Source organism: Chelonia mydas, chromosome 28, assembly GCF_015237465.2.
Source record: "Chelonia mydas isolate rCheMyd1 chromosome 28, rCheMyd1.pri.v2, whole genome shotgun sequence".
Taxonomy (NCBI): domain Eukaryota; kingdom Metazoa; phylum Chordata; order Testudines; family Cheloniidae; genus Chelonia; species Chelonia mydas.
In genome coordinates, this window is record NC_051268.2 from 4043931 (window position 1) to 4067839 (window position 23909).

Genomic DNA, 23909 nt, shown 5'->3' on the forward strand with positions numbered 1-23909 from the left:
GGTGTCCATGGGCAGTGGTAGGGGCGCTCCCTAGAATTGCATGCAGCTCATCATAGAAGCTGCAGGTATGGGGCTCTGACCCAGAGTGACCTTTGCCTCCTTTGTTTTTTTGGTAAGCTTGCCTCAGCTCCTTAACTTTCATGTGACACTGCTATGTGTCCCTGTTGTAGAATCTGTCCATCATACCCTTGGAGATTTTGGCAAATATTTTGGCATTTCGTCTTTTGGAACAGAGTTCTGCCTGCACTGATTCTTCTCCCCATACAGCGATCAGATCCGGTACCTCCTGTTCGGTCCATGCTGAAACTCTTTTGCAATTCTGGGACTGCGTGGTCACCTGTGCTGATCAGCTCGTCATGCTGGCCGAACAGGAAAAGAAATTTAAAAGTTCCCGGGGCTTTTCCTGTCAACCTGGCAAGTGCATCTGAGTTGAGAGTGCTGTCCAGAACGGTCACAGTGGAGCACTCTGGGATAGCTCCTGGAGGCCAATACCATTGAACTGTGTCCACACTACCCCAAATTCAACCAAGCAAGGTCGATTTTAGCGCTACTCCCCTTGCCAGGGAGGAGTACAGAATTCGATTTTAAGAGCCCTTTAAGTTGACAAAACTGGCTTGGTCGTGTGGACGGGTGCAGGGTTAAATTGACCTAACACTGCTAAATTTGACCTAAACTCGTAGTGTAGACAAGGGCTAAGGGATTCAGCTACTGATCCCACAGTGAGTTTCTGCCCCTCCCCACTTTCTATAGCAGCACTTTTACGAACAGGCCAGGGAAACATGTAAATACTTTGAACCAAATTCCAGAAGCTGCTGAGTATGCACAAGTTAAAATGAAAATGTCTCCAAGGACCTGGCCCCTAGTGCAAAATAATAGACACTCCCCAGAAATCTGAAATGGCCACTTCATAACTGACAGAATGGTATTTATCTATTCACTTCTGGGAATTACCAATAAAAGATATCACCAGTGAAGGTGATATCTCATGTTTTTACAAATCACTATAATCTAATCTGGAACTTTATACAGTAAAATGCCTTATTCGTAGCCATATGGCAACTGCCTGTGTAGTAAGATGAGGCCCTGAAACACAAATCCTTGTATCAGATGCCCAGTATGAGGCCTAAGGCCTGAACTAAAGTAATGGTCAAGACTTTGCTAACATATAGCAAAGTTAAGCTGTGAGCCAGAGGCAGACCTTGCTCACAGAAACTGGCAAGGAAAGGGCTTCTGTTGCAAAAATATACATACCTAAAAAGGTACTGGACCCTAGAGATACCAGAACTCTCCGATACTTGCACATTCCACATACATAACAAGGAACAGGCTGACCCATCCTACAGACAGGGGCAAAAGGGTAATATGATGGATAGGAGTTGTTCTGTTGCAACCAACATGTACAAGGTGAGAGGTGGCACCTTGCTACATAGAGGGGTTGTACCTTGTTACGTAGAGGGGTTGCACCTCAACACATCAGGAGTGCTGTGTAACTTGTTTGTACCTGTGTATAAGAATGCACTCCTGGGATGGTGTCTTTGCCCAGCCTAGGGGGCAGTGGAGTGTTCCGCCATTGACTGAGCTCTGTCCATTGTCAGGAAGCACATATTCATAGTACATCCTGTAGAGTCTGCTGGAAACTATTACTCTGCTTCATTTGACAATAAACCTGGCCGGGAACCTTCATACCTTATTGGAGTCTGTGGTCATTGGGGATTCTCTTGGTGTCTGCTGTGCCAGCAATCTGCAGAGCTGGGGGAGCACACAGAGGGAACACATGCACGCAACCGACTGTTATCAACATTGGATAGAGCAGAGCACCACACTGGTGACGTCTGACAACAGCCTGGTGTCACTACAGGGCAGAATTAAGGTTGGGTGCCTTAGCTGTGAATTTCCATCCCTTAGCATATTGTGATTGCTGTTAAGTGGGTTTGGCAAAATTCATTTTGTCTATTTCTTTTATTAATTTCAATAGATGATATCAATATTTATTTTTAAGCCCTTTTTTCAATGTTTACAATTTCTGTGTTCAGAGCTGTGGGAAATCATGGGGATGGTCAGACAACAATTATTTAATTACAGTAAATGTTGAGATTCAAAAAGCCAAATCTTTATAACTGTTCAAACACAAATTGTCAATGTCACATGCAAAATATACAGTGCACATAATCTTAAATCAAACACTACTTTCTCCAGAAGCATTTCTGTATCTTACTTATATAAATATTTTTCATCTGTGTGTGTACAGTGAAATCAACAATTTACTCATAAAAATCAAATGCTTTCAAGCATACTTTTAAGTAATGAAGTACTTGAATTCTTTCACTTCCTAGACTGTAATGCTTGCTTTGAGGATAATTACACCCTCCCTGTGATGTATTTGACTCTCAGTACCATAACCCCATCGTGATGTAGCTCCTGTCAGGGAGCTCTGCTGAGGCCAGTGGCATTATGATCAGAAGGTGACACTCTGACCCACGAGCAGAGACACATGGGGGAGGGTGGAGGATGAGGTAACATGGAGGTTACCAGATTTGAAAATGGCCCCACAGAGTGTAAGGAACAAACTCCCTCTCAGCCTCTCCTCTCTCCCATCTCCCAGAGTCAGTAACTCTGATAAATCGTTCCCTGAAATCTAAATAGCCCCAGTATGAGAGACAGTGATTAATGCAGATGCCTTAGGGGCTACTCTACCCTTCCTGCTTCTCCAAGCGGGCACCAATGATACTGCCAAGAATGACCTTGAGCGGATCACTACAGACTACGTGGCTTTGAGAAGAAGGATAAAGGAGTTTGAGACGCAAGTGGTGTTCTCGTCCATCCTCCCCGTGGAAGGAAAAGGCCGGGGTAGAGACCGTCGAATCGTGGAAGTCAACGAATGGCTACGCAGGTGGTGTCGGAAGGAAAGCTTTGGATTCTTTGACCACGGGATGGTGTTCCAAGAAGGAGGAGTGCTAGGCAGAGACGGGCTCCACCTAATGAAGAGAGGGAAGAGCATCTTCGCAAGCAGGCTGGCTAACCTAGTGAGGAGGGCTTTAAACTAGGTTCACCGGGGGAAGGAGACCAAAGCCCTGACGTAAGTGGAGAAGTGGGATACCGGGAGGAAGCACGAGCAGGAGCGCGTGAGAGGGCAGGGGTCCTGCCTCATACTGAGAAAGAGGGGCGATCAGCGGGTTATCTCAAGTGCCTATACACAAATGCACGAAGCCTGGGAAACAAGCAGGGAGAACTGGAGGTCTTGGCAAAGTCAAGGAATTATGATGTGATTGGAATAACAGAGACTTGGTGGGATAACTCACATGACTGGAGTACTCTCATGGATGGATATAAGCTGTTCAGGAAGGACAAGCAGGGGAGAAAAGGTGAGGGAGTTGCATTGTATGTAAGAGAGCAGTATGACTGCTTAGAGCTCAAGTATGAAACTGCAGAAAAACCTGAGAATCTCTGGATTAAGTTCAGAAGTGAGAGCAACAAGGGTGATGTTGTGGTGGGAGTCTGCTATAGACCACCAGACCAGGGGGATGAGGTGGACGAGGCTTTCTTCTGGCAACTCACAGAAGTTACTAGATCGCACGCCCTGGTTCTCATGGGAGACTTCAATCACCCTGATATCTGCTGGGAGAGCAATACAGCGGTGCACAGTCAATCCAGGAAGTTTTTGGAAAATGTAGGGGACAATTTCCTGGTGCAAGTGCTGGAGGAACCAATTAGGGGCAGAGCTCTTCTTGACCTGCTTCTCACAAACCGGGAAGAATTAGTAGGGGAAGCAAAAGTGGATGGGAACCTGGAAGGCAGTGACCATGAGATGGTCGAGTTCAGGATCCTGACACAAGGAAGAAAGGAAAGCAGCAGAATACGGAACCTGGACTTCAGAAAAGCAGACTTTGACTCCCTCAGGGAACTGATGGACAAGATCCCCTGGGAGAAAAACATAAGGGGGAAAGGAGTCCAGGAGAGCTGGCTGTATTTTAAAGAATCCTTATTGAGGTTACAGGGACAAACCATCCCGATGTGTAGAAAGAATAGTAAATATGGCAGGCGACCAGCTTGGCTTAACAGTGAAATCCTTGCTTATCTTAAATACAAAAAAGAAGCTTACAAGAAGTGGAAGATTGGACAAATGACCAAGGATGAGTATAAAAATATTGCTCGGGCCTGCAGGAGTGAAATCAGGAAGGCCAAATCACACCTGGAGTTGCAGCTAGCAAGAGATGTTAAGAGTAACAAGAAGGGTTTCTTCACGTATGTTAGCAACAAGAAGGAAGTCAAGGAAACTGTGGGCCCCTTACTCAATGAGGGAGGCAACCTAGTGACAGAGGATGTGGAAAAAGCTAATGTACTCAATGCTTTTTTTGCCTGTCTTCACGAACAAGGTCAGCTCCCAGACTGCTGCACTGGGCAGCACAGCATGGGGAGGACGTGACCAGCCCCCTGTGGAGAAAGAAGTGGTTCAGGACTATTTAGGAAAGCTGGACGTGCACAAGTCCATGGGGCCGGATGCGCTGCATCTAAGAGTTCTAAAGGAGTTGGCAGATGTGATTGCAGAGCCATTGGACATTATCTTTGAAAACTCATGGTGATCAGGGGAAGTGCCGGACAACTGGAAAAAAGGCTAATGTAGTGCCCATCTTTAAAAAAGGGAAGAAGGAGGATCCTGGGAACTACAGGCCAGTCAGCCTCACCTCAGTCCCTGGAAAAATCATGGAGCAGGTCCTCAAGGAATCAATTCTGAAGCACTTAGACGAGAGGAAAGTGATCAGGAACAGTCAGCATGGATTCACCATGGGCAAGTCATGCTTGACTAATCTAATTGCCTTCTATGATGAGATTACTGGCTCTGTGGATGAAGGGAAAGCAGTGGACATGTTGTTCCTTGACTTTAGCAAAGCTTTTGACACTTGTCTCTCACAGTATTCTTGCCAGCAAGTTAAAGAAGTATGGGCTGGATGAATGGACTATAAGGTGGATAGAAAGTTGGCTAGATTGTCGGGCTCAACGGGTAATGATCAATGGCTCCATGTCTAGTTGGCAGCCGGTATCAAGTGGAGTGCCCCAAGGGTCGATCCTGGGGCCGGTTTTGTTCAATATCTTCATTAATCATCTGGAGGATGGCGTGGATTGCACCCTCAGCAAGTTTGCAGATGACACTAAACTGGGAGGAGAGGTAGATATGCTGGAAGGTAGGGATAGGATACAGAGGGACCTAGACAAATTGGAGGATTGGGCCAAAAGAAATCTGATGAAGTTCAACAGGGACAAGTGCGGAGTCCTGCACTTAGGAGGGAAGAATCCAGTGCACCGCTACAGACTAGGGACCGAATGGCTCGGCAGCAGTTCTGCAGAAAAGGACCTAGGGGTTACAGTGGACAAGAAGCTGGATATGAGTCAACAGTGTGCCCTTGTTGCCAAGAAGGCCAATGGCATTTTGGGATGTATAAGTAGGGGCATTGCCAGCAGATTGAGGGACGTGATCCTTCCCCTCTATTCGACATTGGTGAGGCCTCATCTGGAGTAGTGTGTCCAGTTTTGGGCCCCACGCTACAAGAAGGATGTGGAAAAATTGGAAAGAGTCCAGCGAAGGGCAACAAAAATGATTAGGGGACTGGAACACATGACTTATGAGGAGAGGCTGAGGGAACTGGTGATGTTTAGTCTGCGGAAGAGAAGAATGAGGGGGGATTTGATAGCTGCTTTCAACTACCTGAAAGGGGGTTCCAAAGAGGATGGCTCTAGACTGTTCTCAGTGGTAGCAGATGACAGAATAAGGAGTAATGGTCTCAAGTTGTGGTGGGGGAGATTTAGGTTGGATATTTGGAAAAACTTTTTCACTGGGAGGGTGGTGAAACACTGGAATGCGTTACCTAGGGAGGTGGTGGAATCTCCTTCCTTAGCTATTTTTAAGGTCAGGCTTGACAAAGCCCTGGCTGGGATGATTTAATTGGGGATCGGTTCTGCTTTGAGCAGGGGGTTGGACTAGATGACCTCCTGAGGTCCCTTCCAATCCTGATATTCTATGATTCTATGCAGCGCCAACCCCCTGCCTGGACGAGGGGGATGAAGAACTGCAGTAGAAACAGGTTGGGCTGGGAGAGGGCACATCTGATGTGGGACTGAGAGCTGAGTTGTCCAAGAGGCCAGAACTCATACGGGTTCAGAGAAGAAGTCAACAGGACTGGGTAGAGGCACTTCTGTGTATTTCCCCTTGTTTACCATCCTGCCATGCATTTAATTTAGAAACTTTTCCTTCACATTTAAACACATTAGAGCTAAGCCATGTAGATGCATTTCCACTTACAGTGGTACAGTTTTAATCAGGTGCTTAATCAGGTGCTTATGCAACACAAATCAGATAATAATTGGCGTGTTTTCATTAATTAACTTGACTGTGTGCTGTGCATCGCTTTTAAAAAAAAGATGGTGTGAGCAAGTGTCAAAATTTCAGGCATTAAGAAATGGAAATTAGGTGTCAGTTCATTTCTCATGCGCTTATCTCATAATTTTAATTTCTGTTTTGAATCAGTATTAATACAAAGTTGCTTCCATAGCATCAGGGTCTATTTGTATAATTGTTTGCAAGATTTCATTGGATATTGTGAACCAGCAGTCTTAACCTTTTATTTTGAGATTACTAAATACAATCCAGTGCCCCACTCCTGAAAGTCTGCAAACCCTGTCCGGTGACATGCTCCCTAGAGAGCAAACACCTGACGAGCCCTTTCGCCCTAAAAAGCCCTTTTGGCTCTTTGACATTGCTTTATCTATCCCACCAGAAAATGCTATAGGTAGCCAGGTACTTACAGCATACCTTCACTAGGTATCCTTCCATCAAGATATGTGCCAAAAATTCAAATGGTTCTGTTTGTTTTATCTTTCATTCAGCTTTGCAATTATTAGATCTCATTTAAAAACTGGAACTGAAATAACCAAAGCAAGTTAAGAAGAGAGTGGCATTGGGCATAGGTGGAGGTAAAACAATAAAGGGAAAGAACTGACTATGCAAAAAGTAACATCCCAAACTATCAGAGCCCCAGACCCCCAATGTGATGTGGCCATGAAATAGGTTAATGCAGTTTTAGGATGAATCAGGTGAGGTAGTTTCAGTAAACACAGGGAAGGGTTAGTACTGTTGTACAAGGCACTGATGAGACCTCATCTCAAATACTGTGGGCCATTCTGGTCTCCCATGTTTAAGAGGGATGAATTCAGGGTGGAACAGGTGCAGAGAAGGGTTACTAGGATGATCCGAGGAATGGAAAATCTGCCTTATGAGAGGAGACTCAAAGAGCTTGGCTTGTTTAGCCTAACCAAAAGAAGGCTGAGGGGAGATATGATTGCTCTCTATAAATACATCAGAAGGATAAATACCAGGGAAGGAGAGAAGTTATTTAGGTTAAGCACCAATGTTGGTACTAGAACAAATGGATACTGGCCATCAGTAAGTTTTGATTTGAGTCTATAAACGGTGCCTTGCCTTGCACAGACACTGATGGAGATCAGGGCCCCATCGTGCTGCGTATGGCAGAGACCCTGAGTGAGATCAGCACCCTCATTTTGCTGGGCACTGCACAAACAGTAGACAGTGGGTAGGAGGAAAACAGAGAGGGGCTGCAGAGCCCCGTGACCCGCAGCCTGGAAAGGTATCTGGACCCCACTGTATTAGGCTGCAGGAAGAGGTGGTTTTTCCATGGATGCACAGGCAGGGTAGCTCAGCTGCAGTCCCTGCACACAGCTAGGGGTGTGTGTCCCGGGTCAGGAGACGTCAGTGTCCCGTCCTGTGCTCATATCTCCCGCACTCACTGCTGCTCCTCCATTACCAGCTGCACTGTTCAGCCAGCCCCAAGCCTCAGTGAGGTCACTGTCCCCTCCCACCCCAAATCTTCAAACTGGGACATGATGCACCAGTGCCAATCAGAGCGCACTAGTGTAAATTCTGTCTATACTAAGACTAAGAGTGTGCACCAATGCCTAAAACACCAGTTTGGCAGAGACCTTCAGTACCCAAAACAGCAGTACAGTGGCACTAGAACTGGGATCCATTTCTAGCTCTGTCACGGACAGCCTGATCCTGCCTCGGCAGAGGGAGCTGGACTTGATGACATCTTGAGGTCCCATCCAGCCCCAACGTTTCTATGATGCTATGCAATAAATACGTACAAAAACACAACATACAGAAAAAAACCCCCACCACAACATAATGTCAAGCAATTCAGAAAAACAACAAAAAACTATACTCCACAGCATAAAATGACAATACAAAGGAAAAGAAAGCAAGACAATGCAAACTAACACATCCTAAAGTACACAATGGAAAAGAGCTCAACCCAAACCAACACAACACAGGCAACAAACAAGGTGAGGCAAAACAATGCACCATAAAAATATGCAACACAACATGGCGCATCACAGTTCCAAAAGGCATCATGCAAAACAGCTCAGCATTGAACACGACACAGGACATAAGAGAATTATTTCAATGTAGGCATGGAAGGGATCTTGAGAGGGCGTCTACTCAAGCCTCCTGTGATGAGGCAGGATGAAGTATCCCTAGACATTCCCAGATTGGTGTCTCTCTAACCTGGTCTTAAAAACCTCCACACGAAGGAAATGCCACAGCTTCCCTTGGAAGCCAATGCAATGCAAACACAGACCAAAACAACGCTGTACACACACAAGCTGGGCTTGGGGTTAAGGGGAGAGGCAAGAATTCAAACAATCTGGGTTCAGTTCCCAGTTTTGCCCCAAATTCTCCATGCAAACTTGAGCAAATTACTTCAGCTCTCTGAGCTTCAGTTTCCCCATCTGTAAAATACGGAGAGTAGCCTCCCACCATTTGCCTATTTAGCCTTTCAGCTTTTTGTGGCAAGGACTCTCTGTCACTGTGGGCATGTCAACACTACAGTTAGACACCGGTGGCTGGCTCACATGGCTCAGGCTGTGGGGCTGTTTAATTGTGGTGTAGATGTTCCGGCTTGGGCTGCAGCCCAAGGTCTGGCGCCCTCCCACCTCGCAGGTTCCTGCAGCCTGGCTCCAGCCCAGGCCCAGACATCTACACTGGAATTAAACAGCCCCTTTGCCTGAGCCCTGTGAGCCCGAGTCAGCTGGCATGGGCCAGCTGTAGGTTTTTAATGGCTTTTAATGGCAGATACCCTTGGTGTCTGTTCAGCACCTGTCATGATGGGGATCCTGATCTTGGTAAGTGTCTGTGCAGAGCCCAGCACAACAGGGGGCCTGACCTCAATTGTGGGCTCTGCAACTCCCGGCACTACAGGATCTCTGGTTTTGTTTAGGGTCCCTGCAACATCTGACAAAATGTGGGGGCAGGGGCAGGGTCTATACAGTGCCCAGTACAGTGGTGGGGCATGATCTTGGTTGGGGTCAGTGCAATGCCACGCCCAATGAGGACACAGATCTCAATCAAGGTTTCTCAAGTGCCCAGCACAATGGAGGCAGCAATCTGGGCCTCAGTCATGCACTGCCTGGCACAAGGGGGGCTGTGATCTCGGTCTAGGTCTCAGTTTTACCTGGCACAATGCGGGGCCTGATGTCAGTTGGGGTCTCTACAGTGCCCAGCACAACAGGGGCACAGATCTCAGCTGGGGTCTCCACAGCACCTGTCACAACAGTGGGGTCTGACCTCTGTTGGGGTCTCTGCAGTGCCTGGCAGAACAGGGACCCACATCTCAGTCAGGGTCACTGTAGCACCGGGCACAACAAGGTCCCTGCTCTCTGTAGGGGTCTCTGCAATTCCTGGCACAACGAGTGCCCCAAATTTGGTCAGGGTCTGTGCAGTGCCTGACTCACTGGGGAACCTAATCTCAGGCAAGGCCTGTGCCACGCTCAGTATGATAAGAGCCCTGATCTTAGACATCTAGAGAGAAAAGCGAGAAGATTTTTGAGAATTTCATATCAGTATTTCAGAACTGAGGAGAAAATGGGGCACAAACAACGTATTTACCAATATGAGAGAGAAGCACCAACATCTGGGGAGATTTTATGTCACCATTCAATAGTTGAAGAGAAAAGAGGGGAGATTTGAGGGGATTATACAGCGCTATTCAATCAACAACAGAATGGGATGGATTCTTCTTGCCTCACATTCACATCGCCAGCAGGGAGGCCTGGGTGATATCACTTTCACCAGGGCCGGATTAACCTTTTGTGGGCTGGGCACCAAACAAACGTATTTGTGGGTCCCCATAGAGGCAACGGAGCATGGTGTGGGGAGGTCAGGCCCCGGAGTGAGGGGCCAGCCAGAGTCAATGGGGCATGGTATAGCAGGGGTGGTGGCCCTGCTCCACCCAATGCGAGGGCACTATTTACAAACCGGCAGTTGTCAGATGCACAGTGGCCTGCCCAGCCCTGTGCTGCCAGCATGCCCCTTCCCCTCGGGGCTGGGCCTATGCTACACCACACAGCCCCCCCACCCTTGATTCCCTATAGCCAGAGGCCCCCCAGACCCACTATGACTAGCACCCCCACCAGACCCACCCACAAATTCACAGCCCGCTGCAAAACACCATCCCTACCCACAGCCCCACCACAACTGCCCAGCACCGCCAACTCCCTAGTGCCCCAACACATACAGATCCTCCCTGTCCCTTCAGAGCCCAGCACCCCTCACACACACACACATACTTCCCACAGACTCACTTTTCCAAGCCCTGCCTCCTGGCTGCACTCATTAGCCCTGCTGGGAGGCGATTGTGTCTGCCGGGCTGAGCCGGCAGTGCAGCCAGGGCTGGTCACAGGGCTGGGAATTGCTCTGGCCCCTCGGGAGTGCTGAGATCAGCCAGGCCAGCACCTGGCCTGGCCGGGTTCCCTCAAGAAGCACTTACCTGCAGGGACCCAGCCAAGCCCTCCGCGCTGTCTCCCCGCCACACCTGGCTGAGACTGACCAGGCTTCTGCACCAGTCCCAGGCGGCTCAGCTCCCAGGAGACAGGTGGGGTCCCATAGGTGGTGGGAAGCAGAGACTGCCCGGAGCCGGAGGTGCGCTAGGGTCCTGCCAGGGGGCAGAGAGGAGCAGGGGGTAGGGCCAAGGGGCATAGAGGAGTCCTTGACCAGCCCGCACACAGACCGAGAGGAACAAGTGCGGGGAGCCAGCAGGGTCTCAGGGTGCAGTGGAAGCAGAGCAGGCCAGGGCCCCTTCTGAGCATGGAGCCACTGGAGTCATTGTAAACCCGGCACTGGCTTTCACAGGGGAAAGGAGTGGGGCTGGAGTCAGAAGGTCACTGGCTGTGGGGAGGGGCTGGCAGAAGCGTCTGGGAATGTGACCAGCAGGCTGGGGGCGTGAGGGGGCAGTAGCTGGGACTGGGAAACCTAGGGCTGGGCCATCTCCATGGGGGGGGACGCTTACTCCTCCCTCCCCTTCTTGGGCCTTTCCAGGCCCTGTGGCCAGCAGAGAGCGGCCCCCGCAGCGGTATCCCTGTCTCAGGGCTCTGCCCGCCTCTGCCCATTTCAGAAATCACTCAGGGGAACGATTTCCCACCTAAACAAGGACAAGTCACTGCAGGTAAAATGGGGGGGGAAACAGCCAAACTGGGCATTGGCGAAGTGGAGAGGAAACGGGGTACAATAGGGGGAGGAGAACAGAGACCTTCTCAGGGATCAGAGTAGCAGCCGTGTTAGTCTGTATTCGCAAAAAGAAAAGGAGGACTTGTGGCACCTTAGAGACTAACAAATGTATTTGAGCATAAGCTTTCGTGAGCTGCAGCTCACTTCATTGGATGCATTCAGTGGAAAATACAGTGGGGAGATTTATATACATAGAGAACATGAAACAATGGGTGTTACCATACACACCGTAACGAGAGTGATCACTTAAGGTGAGCTATTACCAGCAGGAGAGTGGAGGAGGGGGTGGGGGCGGCGGACCTTTTGTAGTGATAATCGAGGTGGGCCATTTCCAGCAGTTAACAAGAACATCTGAGGAACAGTGGGGGGTGGGGAAGGAGGGGAATAAACATGGGGAAAGTTTTACTTTGTGTAATGACCCATCCACTCCCAGTCTTTATTCAAGCCTAAGTTAATTGTATCCAGTTTGCAAATTAATTCCAATTCAGCAGTCTCTCGTTGGAGTCTGTTTCTGAAGTTTCTTTGTTGAAGAATTGCCACTCTTAGGTCTGTAATCGAGCGACCAAAGAGACTGAAGTGTTCTCCGACTGGTTTTTATAACATTCAAAAAATCAATCTCTTTGGTCGCTCGATTACAGACCTAAGAGTGGCAATTCTTCAACAAAAAACTGCAAAAACAGACTCCAAAAAAAGAGACTGCTGAATTGGAATTAATCTGCAAACTGGATACAATTAACTTAGGCTTGAATAGAAACTGGGAGTGGATGGGTCATTACACAAAGTAAAACTATTTTCCCCATGTTCATTTCCCCTCCTACGGTTCTTGTCAACGGCTGGAAATGGCCCACCTTGATTATCGCTACAAAAGGTTCCCCCCCACCACCCCCTGCTGGTAATCGCTCACCTTTCCTGATCGCTCGGGTTACAGCGTGCACGGTGTGACACCCATTGTTTCACGTTCTCTGTGTGTATATAAATCTCCGCACTGTATTTTCCACTGCATGCATCCGATGAAGCGAGCTGCAGCTCAGCTTATGCTCAAATAAATCTGTTAGCCTCTAAGGGGCCACAAGTCCCCCTGTCCTTCTCAGGGAGGTGGGGGACGGGGGGGGGTCACCCGGGCTGCTGCCCGTCGCTGCCGGGAGAGAAAGGGGGCAGGGCGGGAGCGGGGGCAGCGGTAAACCCGAGGGGATCTCAGCCCCCCCTTTCCCTCCCCGCCCCTCGGGGGGCCCCGGCTCTTCTCCCCCGCCCCCGGCCATGCCCGGGCTGCGCCGACATTTTCCCCCCGCCCCTTTCCCCAGGTCTCCCCCCCGCCCGGCCCCACGCAGGGACCCCGGGGGGGCTGCCCCCCCCCGGACACTGGGGCAGAGTCACCGCCCGGCCCCGGGGCTCGCTCCGGTACCTGGAGGCTGCAGCTCCGCAGCGGGGCGGGCAGGGCCCGGGGCGGCCCCAGGGCGGCTCCGGCGGGAGCGGGGCCCGGGCCGGGCACGGGGGGGGAATGAAGGTCTCCCCGGCACAGACCCTTCGGCGCAGCCCGGCCCCGCAGCCTCGGGGCGCAGCGGCAAGTGAGCTCTGCCTCTGCGCATGCCCGACTCTCCCCCTCCACCCCCACCTGCGCATGCCCAGAGCCGGGAGACACAAAACGCTCCTCCGCCTCTGGGAGAGGCTCCAACGGCCCCGCACGAGCCAGGTAGAGCCGCAGCGCCCCGCGCCTTCGCAGCCGGGTTCCTCCGCCCCCCCAGAACGTCTCTTCCGTCCCGAGAGAGTCAGGAACTACATCTCCCAGCCTGCCCCGGGGCCGCTTCCGCCCTCCCCGGCACAGGTAAGGGAGGGTTTCAGTAGCTGTTATTGCGCATGCTCAGTGCGAGGCCCAGCGGGGTTTGCAGGGGCCGGGGCTGGAGCAGCTGGGGGGCGGGGCCGAGAGGCAGGTGTCGGCAGAAGGAAACCCAGAGCCTGAGGGCGGGGCTCGGGCACGGCCCGGGGGCGGGGCAGCTCCTGGGGGCGGGGCTCGGGCCCGGCCCGGGGGCGGGGCAGCTGCTGCTCCCCCCGGGGTCCCTGCTGGGGGGCCCGTCATTAACCCCCCCGTGCCCAGCCGGGGGGGGGGGGGTTTCTGCAGCCGGGACCAGCCCCCTGGGCAGCCCCGGGCTCTGCCCGCCCCCAGCCGGAGCCCCCCGGTGAGTGAGAGACCCCGGGGGGGGGGCAGGAAAGCGACTCTCTGCCCCCGGGAACCGGGGAGAAGCCTCGGAGCTGCCTCAGCCCAGCGGAGCCGCCGCCAGGATCTGCCCCCGGCCCCGCTGGGATGGGGGGGCAGAGACTGGGGCCCGGCGGGGGGGTCCCCTGGGGGGTGTCGGGCGGGGGGGGAGAAGCCGGAGTTGCGGGGGGGGGAGAAGGTCGGGGGGGGGTTGAATTCCCGGGGGAGAAGTGGCGGGCGGGGGAAGGGGGGGAGTTACTTGGATCCTGTCCCTGTTTGTGCCACTTGCCTCTCAGCCCCGATACAAATTCCCTCCGGTTCTGCCCCTTTTCTCTCTCCGCATCTCACACGTGGCTGCAAACTCCGGGGCGATCCCCCCCTTTCCCCTCAAATGATCCGCTCTCTCGTCTCTCCTCATCCCCCCCGGTCTCTCCCTAATTCTCAAATGTCCATTTAAAATCTCCTCCGATGTGCGGGGATTTTCCCACCCGTTTTATCTGCAGCGATTTGTCCTTGTGGGGGGAAACCTTTGGGATTCCCAACCTGTCAGGGCAGGTCTGGTGGGGCTTCCTTGGCTGGTGGAGCTCTGTGGGGTATCTGGGCTCCCTGGCCAGGGACTCTGGGGCTGGGTCCCAGGGAATATCTGTTGGGACCCTGGCTGGGGGTCTGGGTACCGGGGGTGTCTGGGGGCTGCTACTAGCCATGCTCCTTCTCCCTGATCAGCTGGTGCCAGTATCCTGACTCCAAGCACTGCTTCGCCTTCCCTGGCCACCCCCAGTGCTCGTAATAACCTTCTATCCACTCATCAAACACCATGAGGTGAAATCACACATTTTGCTTTTCTCCCCTCTTGAAAACTGCAGGAACTTCCCGTTCCCTTGGGAAAATTCATGCCCCCCAGTCCTTGTCCTAGATCTGGGGGGGTGAGGGAGGTGGGAAGGGGGTTAGCACTGCCACACAATGATCTCTTCCACAGCATTCTGGACTCATTCTTTCTGAAATCTGGTTTCATTGAGACCATTGTTAATCCCGAGGCACTGCAAGGACAGACAAGGAGTGACTCCAGATGTACAGTGGGGCAAATTAAATTAGCAATTCCTCCCTCTGAGGAGGTGCTCTCATTCGCTGCTCTCCCCAGAGAGCTAAAGGAGGGAAGGCTGCTCAAACGCTCTGTCCTTCTCTGCTCAGGATATTGGGGTTCAGCTTCCTGGGTCAGACACTGCAGCCTCCATTGTGATCTGGGAGACCAGTCTTAGCAGCTGCTGCTCCCCCAGCGGGGGTTCTGTGCTGGGAAGTGGTGACATTAATGAAAGCTTCTTCTCTGCCTGGCCCAGGTGATGACTTTCTCCAGCTGGTACTAGCCCCATAGGGCAGCCCTGGTCCCTGTTAATACTAAATTCTGAGTCAGAGACTCCAGGTAACTAAAAGAAACCAAGGGAAAATGCTGGGCCAATCTGGCACTAAAATCACTCTACACAAACAGACCCCCCCCCCCGCCCATTTCTCCTCCCATTAGCAATTGCAGGAGCAAATCCCACCATGGGGAGCAAACAACCAAGGAATGGGACTTTCCTACCAGACAGGCAGGGAGAGAGGACAGGGAAAAGGAGATATAGAGACTAAAAGGGGCCGTGGGAGAGAAGAGTTTAGACAGAGGTTTTCAGATCTCTGATCTGTCCAGACAGATGTATTACTTCACCCTGGGTAGAATCACTTTCCTGTGGACAAGATGAGGATCAGACAGAGGGAAATGCAGTTCCTGACTCCATGTCCCTCCTGCTGCGGTGTGGCTGCCATTGTATCAGTGTCAGATGGAATCATCGAAAGTGATTCCTTTGGTTCTGCTTTTTTTTTTCTAGCATTGTGTTCAGAGACTTTGTCATGGGGCAGGGGGAGGGAGAAGGGAGTTTTAAAATGTCTCTGTGGGCTTAGCCTGGTAGGAGTGGCCAGGTCTACAAGGTAATAAAGAAAAGGAGTACTTGTGGTACCTTAGAGACTAACCAATTTATCTGAGCATAAGCTTTCATGAGCTACAGCTCACGTCATTGGATGCATACTGTGGAAAATACAAAAGACGTTTTTATACACACAAACCATGAAAAAATTGGTGATTATCACTACAAAAGGTTTTCTCTCTCCCCACCCCACTCTCCTGCTGGTAATAGCTTATCTAAAGTGATCACTCTCCTTACAATGTGTATGATAATCAAGGTGGGCCATTTCCAGCACAAATCCAGGTTTTCTCCCCCCTCCCCCCTGACAAACCCACTCTCCTGCTGGTAATAGCTTATGTAAAGTGATCACTCTCCTTACAATGTGTTTGATAATCAAGGTGGGCCATTTCCAGCAAAAATCCAGGTTTTCTCCCCCCCCCCCCCCAAACCCACTCTCCTGTTGGTAATAGCTTATCACTCTCCTTATCATACACATCGTAAGGAGAAAGAAAAGGAGTACTTGTGGCACCTTAGAGACTAACCAATTTATTTGAGCATAAGCTTTCGTGAGCTACAGCTTACTTCATCGGATACATACTGTGGAAAGTGTAGAAGATCTTTTTATACACACAACGCATGAAAAAATACCTCCCCCCACCCCACTCTCCTGCTGGTAATAGCTTATCTAAAGTGATCACTCGCCTTACAATGTGTATGATAATCAAGTTGGGCCATTTCCAGCACAAATCCAGGTTTTCTCCCCCCCACACACAATCCCACTCTCCTGCTGGTAATAGCGAGAGACTGTTGAATTGGAATTCATTTGCAAATTGGATACGATTAACTTAGGCTTGAATAGAGACTGGGAGTGGTAAGTCATCATGCAAGGTAACCTATTTTCCCTTGTTTTTTTCCTACCCCTCCCCCCCCAGACATTCTTGTTAAACCCTGGATTTGTGCTGGAAATGGCCCACCTTGATTATCATACACATTGTAAGGAGAGTGGTCACTTTAGATAAGCTATTACCAGCAGGAGAGTGGGTTTGTGTATGTGGGGGGTGGAGGGGGAGAAAACCTGAATTTGTGCTGGAAATGGCCCACCTTGATTATCATACACATTGTCAGGAGAGTGATCACTTTAGATAAGCTATTACCAGCAGGAGAATGGGGTGGGAGGGAGGTATTTTTTCATGCTTTGTGTGTATAAAAAGATCTTCGACACTTTCCACAGTATGCATCCGATGAAGTAAGCTGTAGCTCACGAAAGCTTATGCTCAAATAAATTGGTTAGTCTCTAAGGTGCCACAAGTACTCCTTTTCTTTCTCCTTACGATGTGTATGATAAGGAGAGTGATAAGCTATTACCAGCAGGAGAGTGGGTTTGTGGGAGGGGGGGAGAAAACCTGTAATTGTGCTGGAAATGGCCCACCTTGATTATCATACACATTGTAAGGAGAGTGATCACTTTACATAAGCTGTTACCAGCAGGAGGGTGGGGTGGGGAGAGAGAAAACCTTTTCTAGTGATAATCACCCATTTTTTCATGGTTTGTGTGTATAAAAACATCTTTTGTATTTTCCACAGTATGCATCCGATGACGTGAGCTGTAGCTCATGAAAGCTTATGCTCAAATAAATTGGTTAGTCTCTAAGGTGCCACAAGTACTCCTTTTCTTTTTGCAAATACAGACTAACACGGCTGTTACTCTGAAAGGTAATAAAGAGATCAAGCATTTTCCTAGCATGGCAGAATCTAGGATGTCTGTCTGCAGGGAAAGAGCCTGGGGGAATCATGATATGAAATTAACTGAAGCCTGTTCTGAAACCTCCACAACTGCCCTTCTCGCCCTGTCAGTCCGCAGAATGGCATCCCTGTTTCGCTCCAGCTCATCCCATCCTCCCATGGGATGGGTGAGAAATGGCTGCAGAGGAGCCAGTTCAGGTAGGGATTATCGGGGGGCTCCTGCAGGAGGGAGAGGGACAGCAAATACACTGGAGATGGGAAGCTTTACACTGTCTGGTTTGGAGGTTGGAACAGGGCAGGAAATGCACAGGGTGGAGAAAGGGAGGAGGCCAGGGGGTGGTAAAGCTTCTGGCAGTTGTTTAATAAGTGGCCTAGATTCTAGGAACAGACCCATGAGGTTCGGAGGTGGAAATGCTCTAATTTATTGAACAGAAAATAACTCACCTATATGGAGCTGGGAAAACTCACCAGACTCATAGTGCTAGAGCCTGACCCGACTAACCAGCAGCTACCGTGAGATATGAAGGGGGCACCCACCAGTCAGGTTTGGGGAGATTCCTCTCCCTTTATATCCAGTTCCTCACAATGAGCAGGGTGTTCGGCTTCCTCCCAAGGAGCTCTCCCTGGACCTTGCTAAGGGCTCCATCTCCTGTATCAGTCTGTGGTTAGTAGGTGTGTGATGGATCTGCTGAGAGAGAGGAGGAGCTCTCTCTCCATCCCCTCACCCTGGTGTTTCCTGGCTGCTCTGAGCAGGGTGGCGGTGGGACTCTTTTGACTGTGAAAAGAAAAGGAGGACTTGTGGCACCTTAGAGACTAACCAATTTATTTGACCACGAGCTTTCGTGAGCTACAGCTCACTTCATCGGATGCATACTGTGGAAATCGCAGAAGACATTATATACACAGACACCATGAAACAATACCTCCTCCCACCCCACTCTCCTGCTGGTAAGAGCTTATCTAAAGTGATCATCAAGTTGGGCCATTTCCAGCACAAATCCAGGTTTTCTCACCCTCCGCCCTCCCACAAACAAACTCACTCTCTTGCTGGTAATAGCCCATCCAAAGTGACCACTGTCTTCACAATGCGTATGATAATCAAGGTGGGCCATTTCCTGCAGAAATCCAGGTTCTCTCACCCCCTCACCCCCCTCCAAAAACCACACACACAAACTCACTCTCCTGCTGGTAATAGCCTATCCAAAGTGACCACTCTCCTTACAACCTGCATGAAAATCAAAGTGGGCCATTTCCAGCACAAATCCAGGTTTTCTCACTCCCCCACCCCCATACTCACACAAACTCACTCTCCTGCTGGTAATAGCTCATCCGAAGTGACCACTCCCCCTACAATGTGCATGATAATCAAGGTGGGCCATTTCCAGCACAAATCCAGGTTTTCTCACCCCCCCCCCCCCACAAACTCACTCTCCTGCTGGCAATAGCTCATCCAAACTGACCACTCTCCCCACACTGTGCATGACAATCAAGGTGGGCCACTTCCAGCATAAATCCAAGTTTAACCAGAACGTCTGCGGGGGGGGGGGGGGGAGGAAAAAACAAGGGGAAATAGGCTACCTTGCATAATGACTTAGCCACTCCCAGTCTCTATTTAAGCCTAAATTAATAGTATCCAATTTGCAAATGAGTTCCAGCAGGAGAACATTGAATCTCACCCAGGATTACAGATGAAACATAGAATCATAGACTATCAGGGTTGGAAGGGACCTCAGGAGGTCCTCTAGTCCAACCCCCTGCTCAAAGCAGGACCAGTCCCCAACTAAATCATCCCAGCCAGGGCTTTGTCAAGCCTGACCTTAAAAACTTCTAAGGAAGGAGATTCCACCACCTCCCTAGCTAACGCATTCCAGTCTTTCACCACCCTCCTAGTGAAAAAGTTTTTCCTAATATCCAACCTAAACCTCCCCCACTGCAACTTGAGACCATTACTCCTTGTTCTATCATCTGCTACCACTGAACAGTCTAGAGCCATCCTCTTTGGAACCCCCTTTCAGGTAGTTGAAAGCAGCTATCAAATCCCCCCTCATTCTTCTCTTCCGCAGACTAAACAATCCCAGCTCCCTCAGCCTCTCCTCATAAGTCATGTGTCCCCTAATCATTTTTGTTGCCCTCTGCTGGACTTTTTCCAATTTTTCCACATCCTTCTTGTAGTGTGGGGCCCAAAACTGGACACAGTACTCCAGATGAGGCCTCACCAATGTTGAATAGAGGGGAACGATCACGTCCCTCGATCTCCTGGTAATGCCCCTACATATACAGCCCAAAATGCCATTGGGTCTTCTTGGCAACAAGGGCACACTGTTGACTCATATCCAGCTTCTCGTCCACTGTAACCCCTAGGTCCTTTTCTGCAGAACTGCTGCCGAGCCATTCAGTCCCTGGTCTGTAGCGGTGCATGGGATTCTTCCATCCTAAGTGCAGGACTCTGCATTTGTCCTTGTTGAACCTCATCTGGAGCCAAAAGTGGGCGTTACTCTGCTGCCTGTCGGGGTGAGAAGGGTGACAGGGAAGATTTCAGAAGGGCCTTTAGTTCCTGTCACATCATGATTTGCCCCGGCCCTTTCCCTGCACAAGATGTTTCTGACTCGCATGCTGGGAAAACATTCCATCACTTTATCACAGCCCAGACCCAACCCCTCCCCCCAGCACTAAATCCACTGTGCTAGTTTTAAAACCCTGAGGGCAACTCCCCTAACTGTGGGGACCAGGCAGAGGCAGGGACAGGACAAAGTCTGCCCAGTGCTGGTTCAGTAAATGGAATGAAGTTTGCTGGTGGTATTAAGCTGGAAGGCATTGTCAATAGAGACAAATAGTGGACCATTAAGTGGGGCTCACTTCTACTTTATGTATTACATTCCTCAGCCTCATGCTTCACAGCCAGACAGGAGGTCAGACCAGATGATCCAATGGTCCCTTCTGGCCTTAAACTTTATGACTCTAAGCCTGGATGCGGGCAGGTTTGGGAGCTTGTGACCTTCCCACCCACAACTTTCTCCTTCATTTTCTGTCTTCTCTTTCACCCTCTCCCCTCCCTCTGCCTGGGAGACTTAGTGACCAACGATCCCTAGGTTTCTTTGCTCTCCTGCAATCACTGACAGCACTAAATGCAGGTTTAGATCCAAACTTTCTGCCTCGTCCCCATCTCTACTAACCACCGAAGGGGTTTCAGTCTCTACAGCTGCAAACTGCCTAATTTCACAACTGAAATAAGTATCAGTTATTGGAAGTCACATTGTTTCTGACCCCCAAACATTTACTAAAAAAGTAAGGATAAAACATGTGTCCGTGCTGAGTCTCTATATAACTTGTATATTTCAAGAGGCTGACAGAGAACACTTGACCACAATGAACAAGGGAGTGCAGGAGTGAGATTTTCTTTGCTTTAGATCACAGTGAAACGCTCAACATCTCACAGCCTCGTGCCTGCATTTCCTGAGCCCCCAGGGGTTGCAAACTACCAGCTGAGAAACACCAGCCAGGATCATTATTTTGTAACATCATTGACTGCAAATGGGAAGAGTGCTATACTGTATCTGGACAAAACATGAACGAGCCAAGTGCTATGGCATATATGGACCACCTTTGGGAACTGTTAATTCCAATAACACCCATGTTTTGAATTCTCTGCCTGACTTCACTGTAAAAAGAATACGAAAGTTCATAAGATCTTACAATACCCTATAGCAACAAGTTGATGAAAAGTAGGTTACATTATTTTCAGCAATGAATGCGATGCACAGGTGCAAGAAGACCAAATACGGAAAATTCAATTAGTCCAAACAAAAGGGGGCTAATGATGGCGTTCAGGGACAGAACTAAGATCATGCTTGGTGAACAAGAAAACGTGGGAACAAAATTACCTATGTCAAATTTGGCCTTAGGGACATGGATTTAATTAGTAAACAAAATAATAAATTGTGTCATCCACGTTTATTTCTTTGGGGACTTTTTTTTAAAATGGGGGAGAGGGAAGAAAGAAAATCATCTCTCAACTTGGCAAGATTGTATCTCATCACAACTCATCCAATGTTCCTCAACCCAAGTCAGAAGAAGCAACTTAAACTGAGAGGCTTGGTTTAGATTATGTTTTAACTTGTATTTCCTCTTTTTCCCCTGATGATCCAGGATACTTAATTTTCACTTTTGAAAGTTTGAGCATAGTTATATCCTGTTCCTTTCTCACAAAGGCTGTAAAATATGTTCCAACGAGACCCATTGCTCCAGTGAGTAGTGACTTTCTTAAAGTCTCTAAGTGCTTGTAAGTTAAATTATTTTCTAAAAGGACCCCTCAAAAGAGCAGCATTAGTAATGAAACTTACTCTGTTCCCCACAGTCCACTGCCTCTGTGCCTTTACTCTCTGCTGCAACGCCTTTCAATAATTCTAGCTCTGCTGAAGATGTTCCCCAGAAATTAATTATCCCAGGGATGAACAGGAATGTATTGGGGGAAAAATTAAGATTCTATCTTAAATGTATAAAATCATTCCAGGGAATATACATTCTTTTAAGGCAGAATTTCAGCATAAGAAATGCTTAGAGGAAACATTTCATAAAAATACCTATTCATACTTGAAGTACAAGTTATGCAAAAAAGTGACTGAATTGCTGTTTTCACAAAATTATCTGCTAATCGCGGTTTTATTAATTTAAAGTGTAAAAATCAACTACAACCTGTCCCAAGAGTGAAAAGTGCGCTAAAATAGTAAGTTAAAAAGGTAAATACATTACCCATTTTAAAAAGTCACAACAAATACAAAAAGTCTTTTTTTAAAGCACAAAAAAACTAAAAACCTCTAACTATACGAACAACTTTCAAATACATATGCTCAGCCTCTGTGCTTTTTAAAAAAAGTACCAAGCAGACATTCAAAAACAGGAAAAATTGTCAAAATCTCAGTGGTCCTAAAATAAAAAAAAGCTTTAAAATCAGACGGTGTAAACTTAATTAAAAAAACCACTCTTGCAGTATTACTGCAATTAAAAATGTCAAAATAAAATTACTAAAATTAATGTAGGCCGTAAAAAAATGCAATAATTAAAAAAAGCAAAAGCAAAAAAATAGTACTAAAAAAACCCTGTGAAAAACTTTAAATGCTTATGTCATGTTCATGAGCTAAAATATTGAAGAGACAAGTCAGTTGAAAATACAGTGGTGCAGGAACAAAGTAACATCGCTTCACGTTATTCCACAGCTTCCAAGGGCTGGAGACGGTCTTGGGGCTGCAGCATCCAGGACTCCCAGGACCCATCCCTGGTGCCGCTGCCAGACTCACTATGTGACCGTGACCAGGGCTCTGCCCCTCCCTCTCTCTCACTTTCTCCATTTGTCCCATAGCGATAATGCCCCGACCCCACTTTGTAAAGTGCTTTGGGGTCTAAGGCTGAGGATCTCCCATAGGAACGCTGCGTATGATCATTGCGATGACAGTCTGACCTGCAGGGGTTGGCTCAGCGGCTGCTGCCCCTTCTCTCCTCCCCTCTCACTGAGCAGGGAAATCTCCCAGGACAGTCTGCAGATGCCCTCATCCCTTCTCTGGACAATGGCTCTCTCTAGCTCTTCCAGCTGGGACAGCAGCCGCTGCTCCTGCTCCTCCAGAAACCCTCGCAGCTCCTGCCACTCCCAGACTTAGCAAAATACTAAGAACTAAAATTATATTTCCTACACGAGGGGCAGATTTTCCCCTTGTTTTTGTATGTGGGTGTGCCATGGAGAGCAGTGGGTGTTCTGCTGTGAATGGAGCAAGGCACGGAGGTCTAAACTGATGCCCTGGGCCACTGACCATAATGGACAGTGCAATATGGCCCTCTCTGCCAAATGAGCTGGATACCACAGGGTTACTGCTTCAGCTGAAGGGCTCAGGGGGTTTGGCATTAAAGGACCCAGTTTCATTCCCCGCTGAAGACCTGGGCTGTGTCTGTGGCCACTGTCAGCATGTAGGACCTGCCCACACTTTGGTCTGTGTCTCCTCCTGTTCCACATAATTCCAGTGCTGGTGCCCCTTGTTACTGCAGTAAACCAGCGTGGGAGGTGGCTCAGCACCCCACAGAACCAGAGCGTCCCTGAGAAAACTCCTGAACAATGTCTCCGTTCCTTGCTCTGGTGTCTCCCCACTTCCCATCTCTCTGGAGAGCACAGGGTTGAGGGCAGGTGACTCGCCGTGAGAATGACCATCTCGGGCTACAAAGCTCAGATCCAGGTTTCCTGGAGTTTGGGGGTTGCTGGGCTCAGGGTCTGGGGATCAGGCCTATTTCTCACCCCTCCTTTCCCTAGCAGGGAGGATGGGACTTTTTGGAAGCCGGAGCCGGGGTTTGTGGAGCTGGAGAAGAGACTCAGCGATTTCTCTCTGAAAAGTACCATGCTGCAGGAGGTGCTGCTGGGATTCAAAGGGGAATTGGAGTCTGGGGGTGGCGTCTCCTCTGGTTAGAGCGACCCTGGCCCTGGGGAGGA

At 49.4% G+C, this 23909-nt stretch overlaps 3 protein-coding genes across 9 annotated transcripts in view; 1 reads left to right on the forward strand and 2 right to left on the reverse strand.

Annotated features, from left to right (window-relative positions):
• LOC102943236 (zinc finger protein 883) overlaps nt 1-23909 on the forward strand; it is a 2438435-nt gene that overhangs the window by 614479 nt on the left and 1800047 nt on the right. The gene's annotated exons all lie outside the window — the stretch shown is intronic.
• The window catches only part of LOC114020163 (zinc finger protein 501), a 1907800-nt gene that overhangs the window by 580480 nt on the left and 1303411 nt on the right, over nt 1-23909 (reverse strand). Inside the window, exons 1-2 of one of the 5 annotated variants that reach the window (XM_043537383.1) lie at nt 12975-13438; nt 10836-11000 (exon numbers count right to left, since the gene is read on the reverse strand). The exons of 1 other annotated variant lie outside the window; for it this stretch is intronic. In XM_043537383.1, coding sequence (XP_043393318.1) covers nt 10836-11000; nt 12975-13192 — 383 coding nt within the window. In that variant the 5' untranslated portion in view covers nt 13193-13438. Of the gene's footprint in view, nt 1-10835; nt 11001-12974; nt 13439-23909 lie in introns of those variants that run through there. 3 more of the 5 variants (XM_043537384.1, XM_043537365.1, XM_043537386.1) reach the window with 3 other exon arrangements.
• LOC119564606 (tripartite motif-containing protein 10-like) overlaps nt 19843-23909 on the reverse strand; it is a 57664-nt gene continuing 53597 nt past the window's right edge. The window contains exon 5 of one of the 2 annotated variants that reach the window (XM_043537546.1): nt 19843-19943. In XM_043537546.1, the coding sequence (XP_043393481.1) occupies nt 19932-19943 (12 nt within the window). In that variant the 3' untranslated portion in view covers nt 19843-19931. Of the gene's footprint in view, nt 19944-21019; nt 23062-23909 lie in introns of those variants that run through there. The other variant, XM_043537547.1, reaches the window with a different exon arrangement.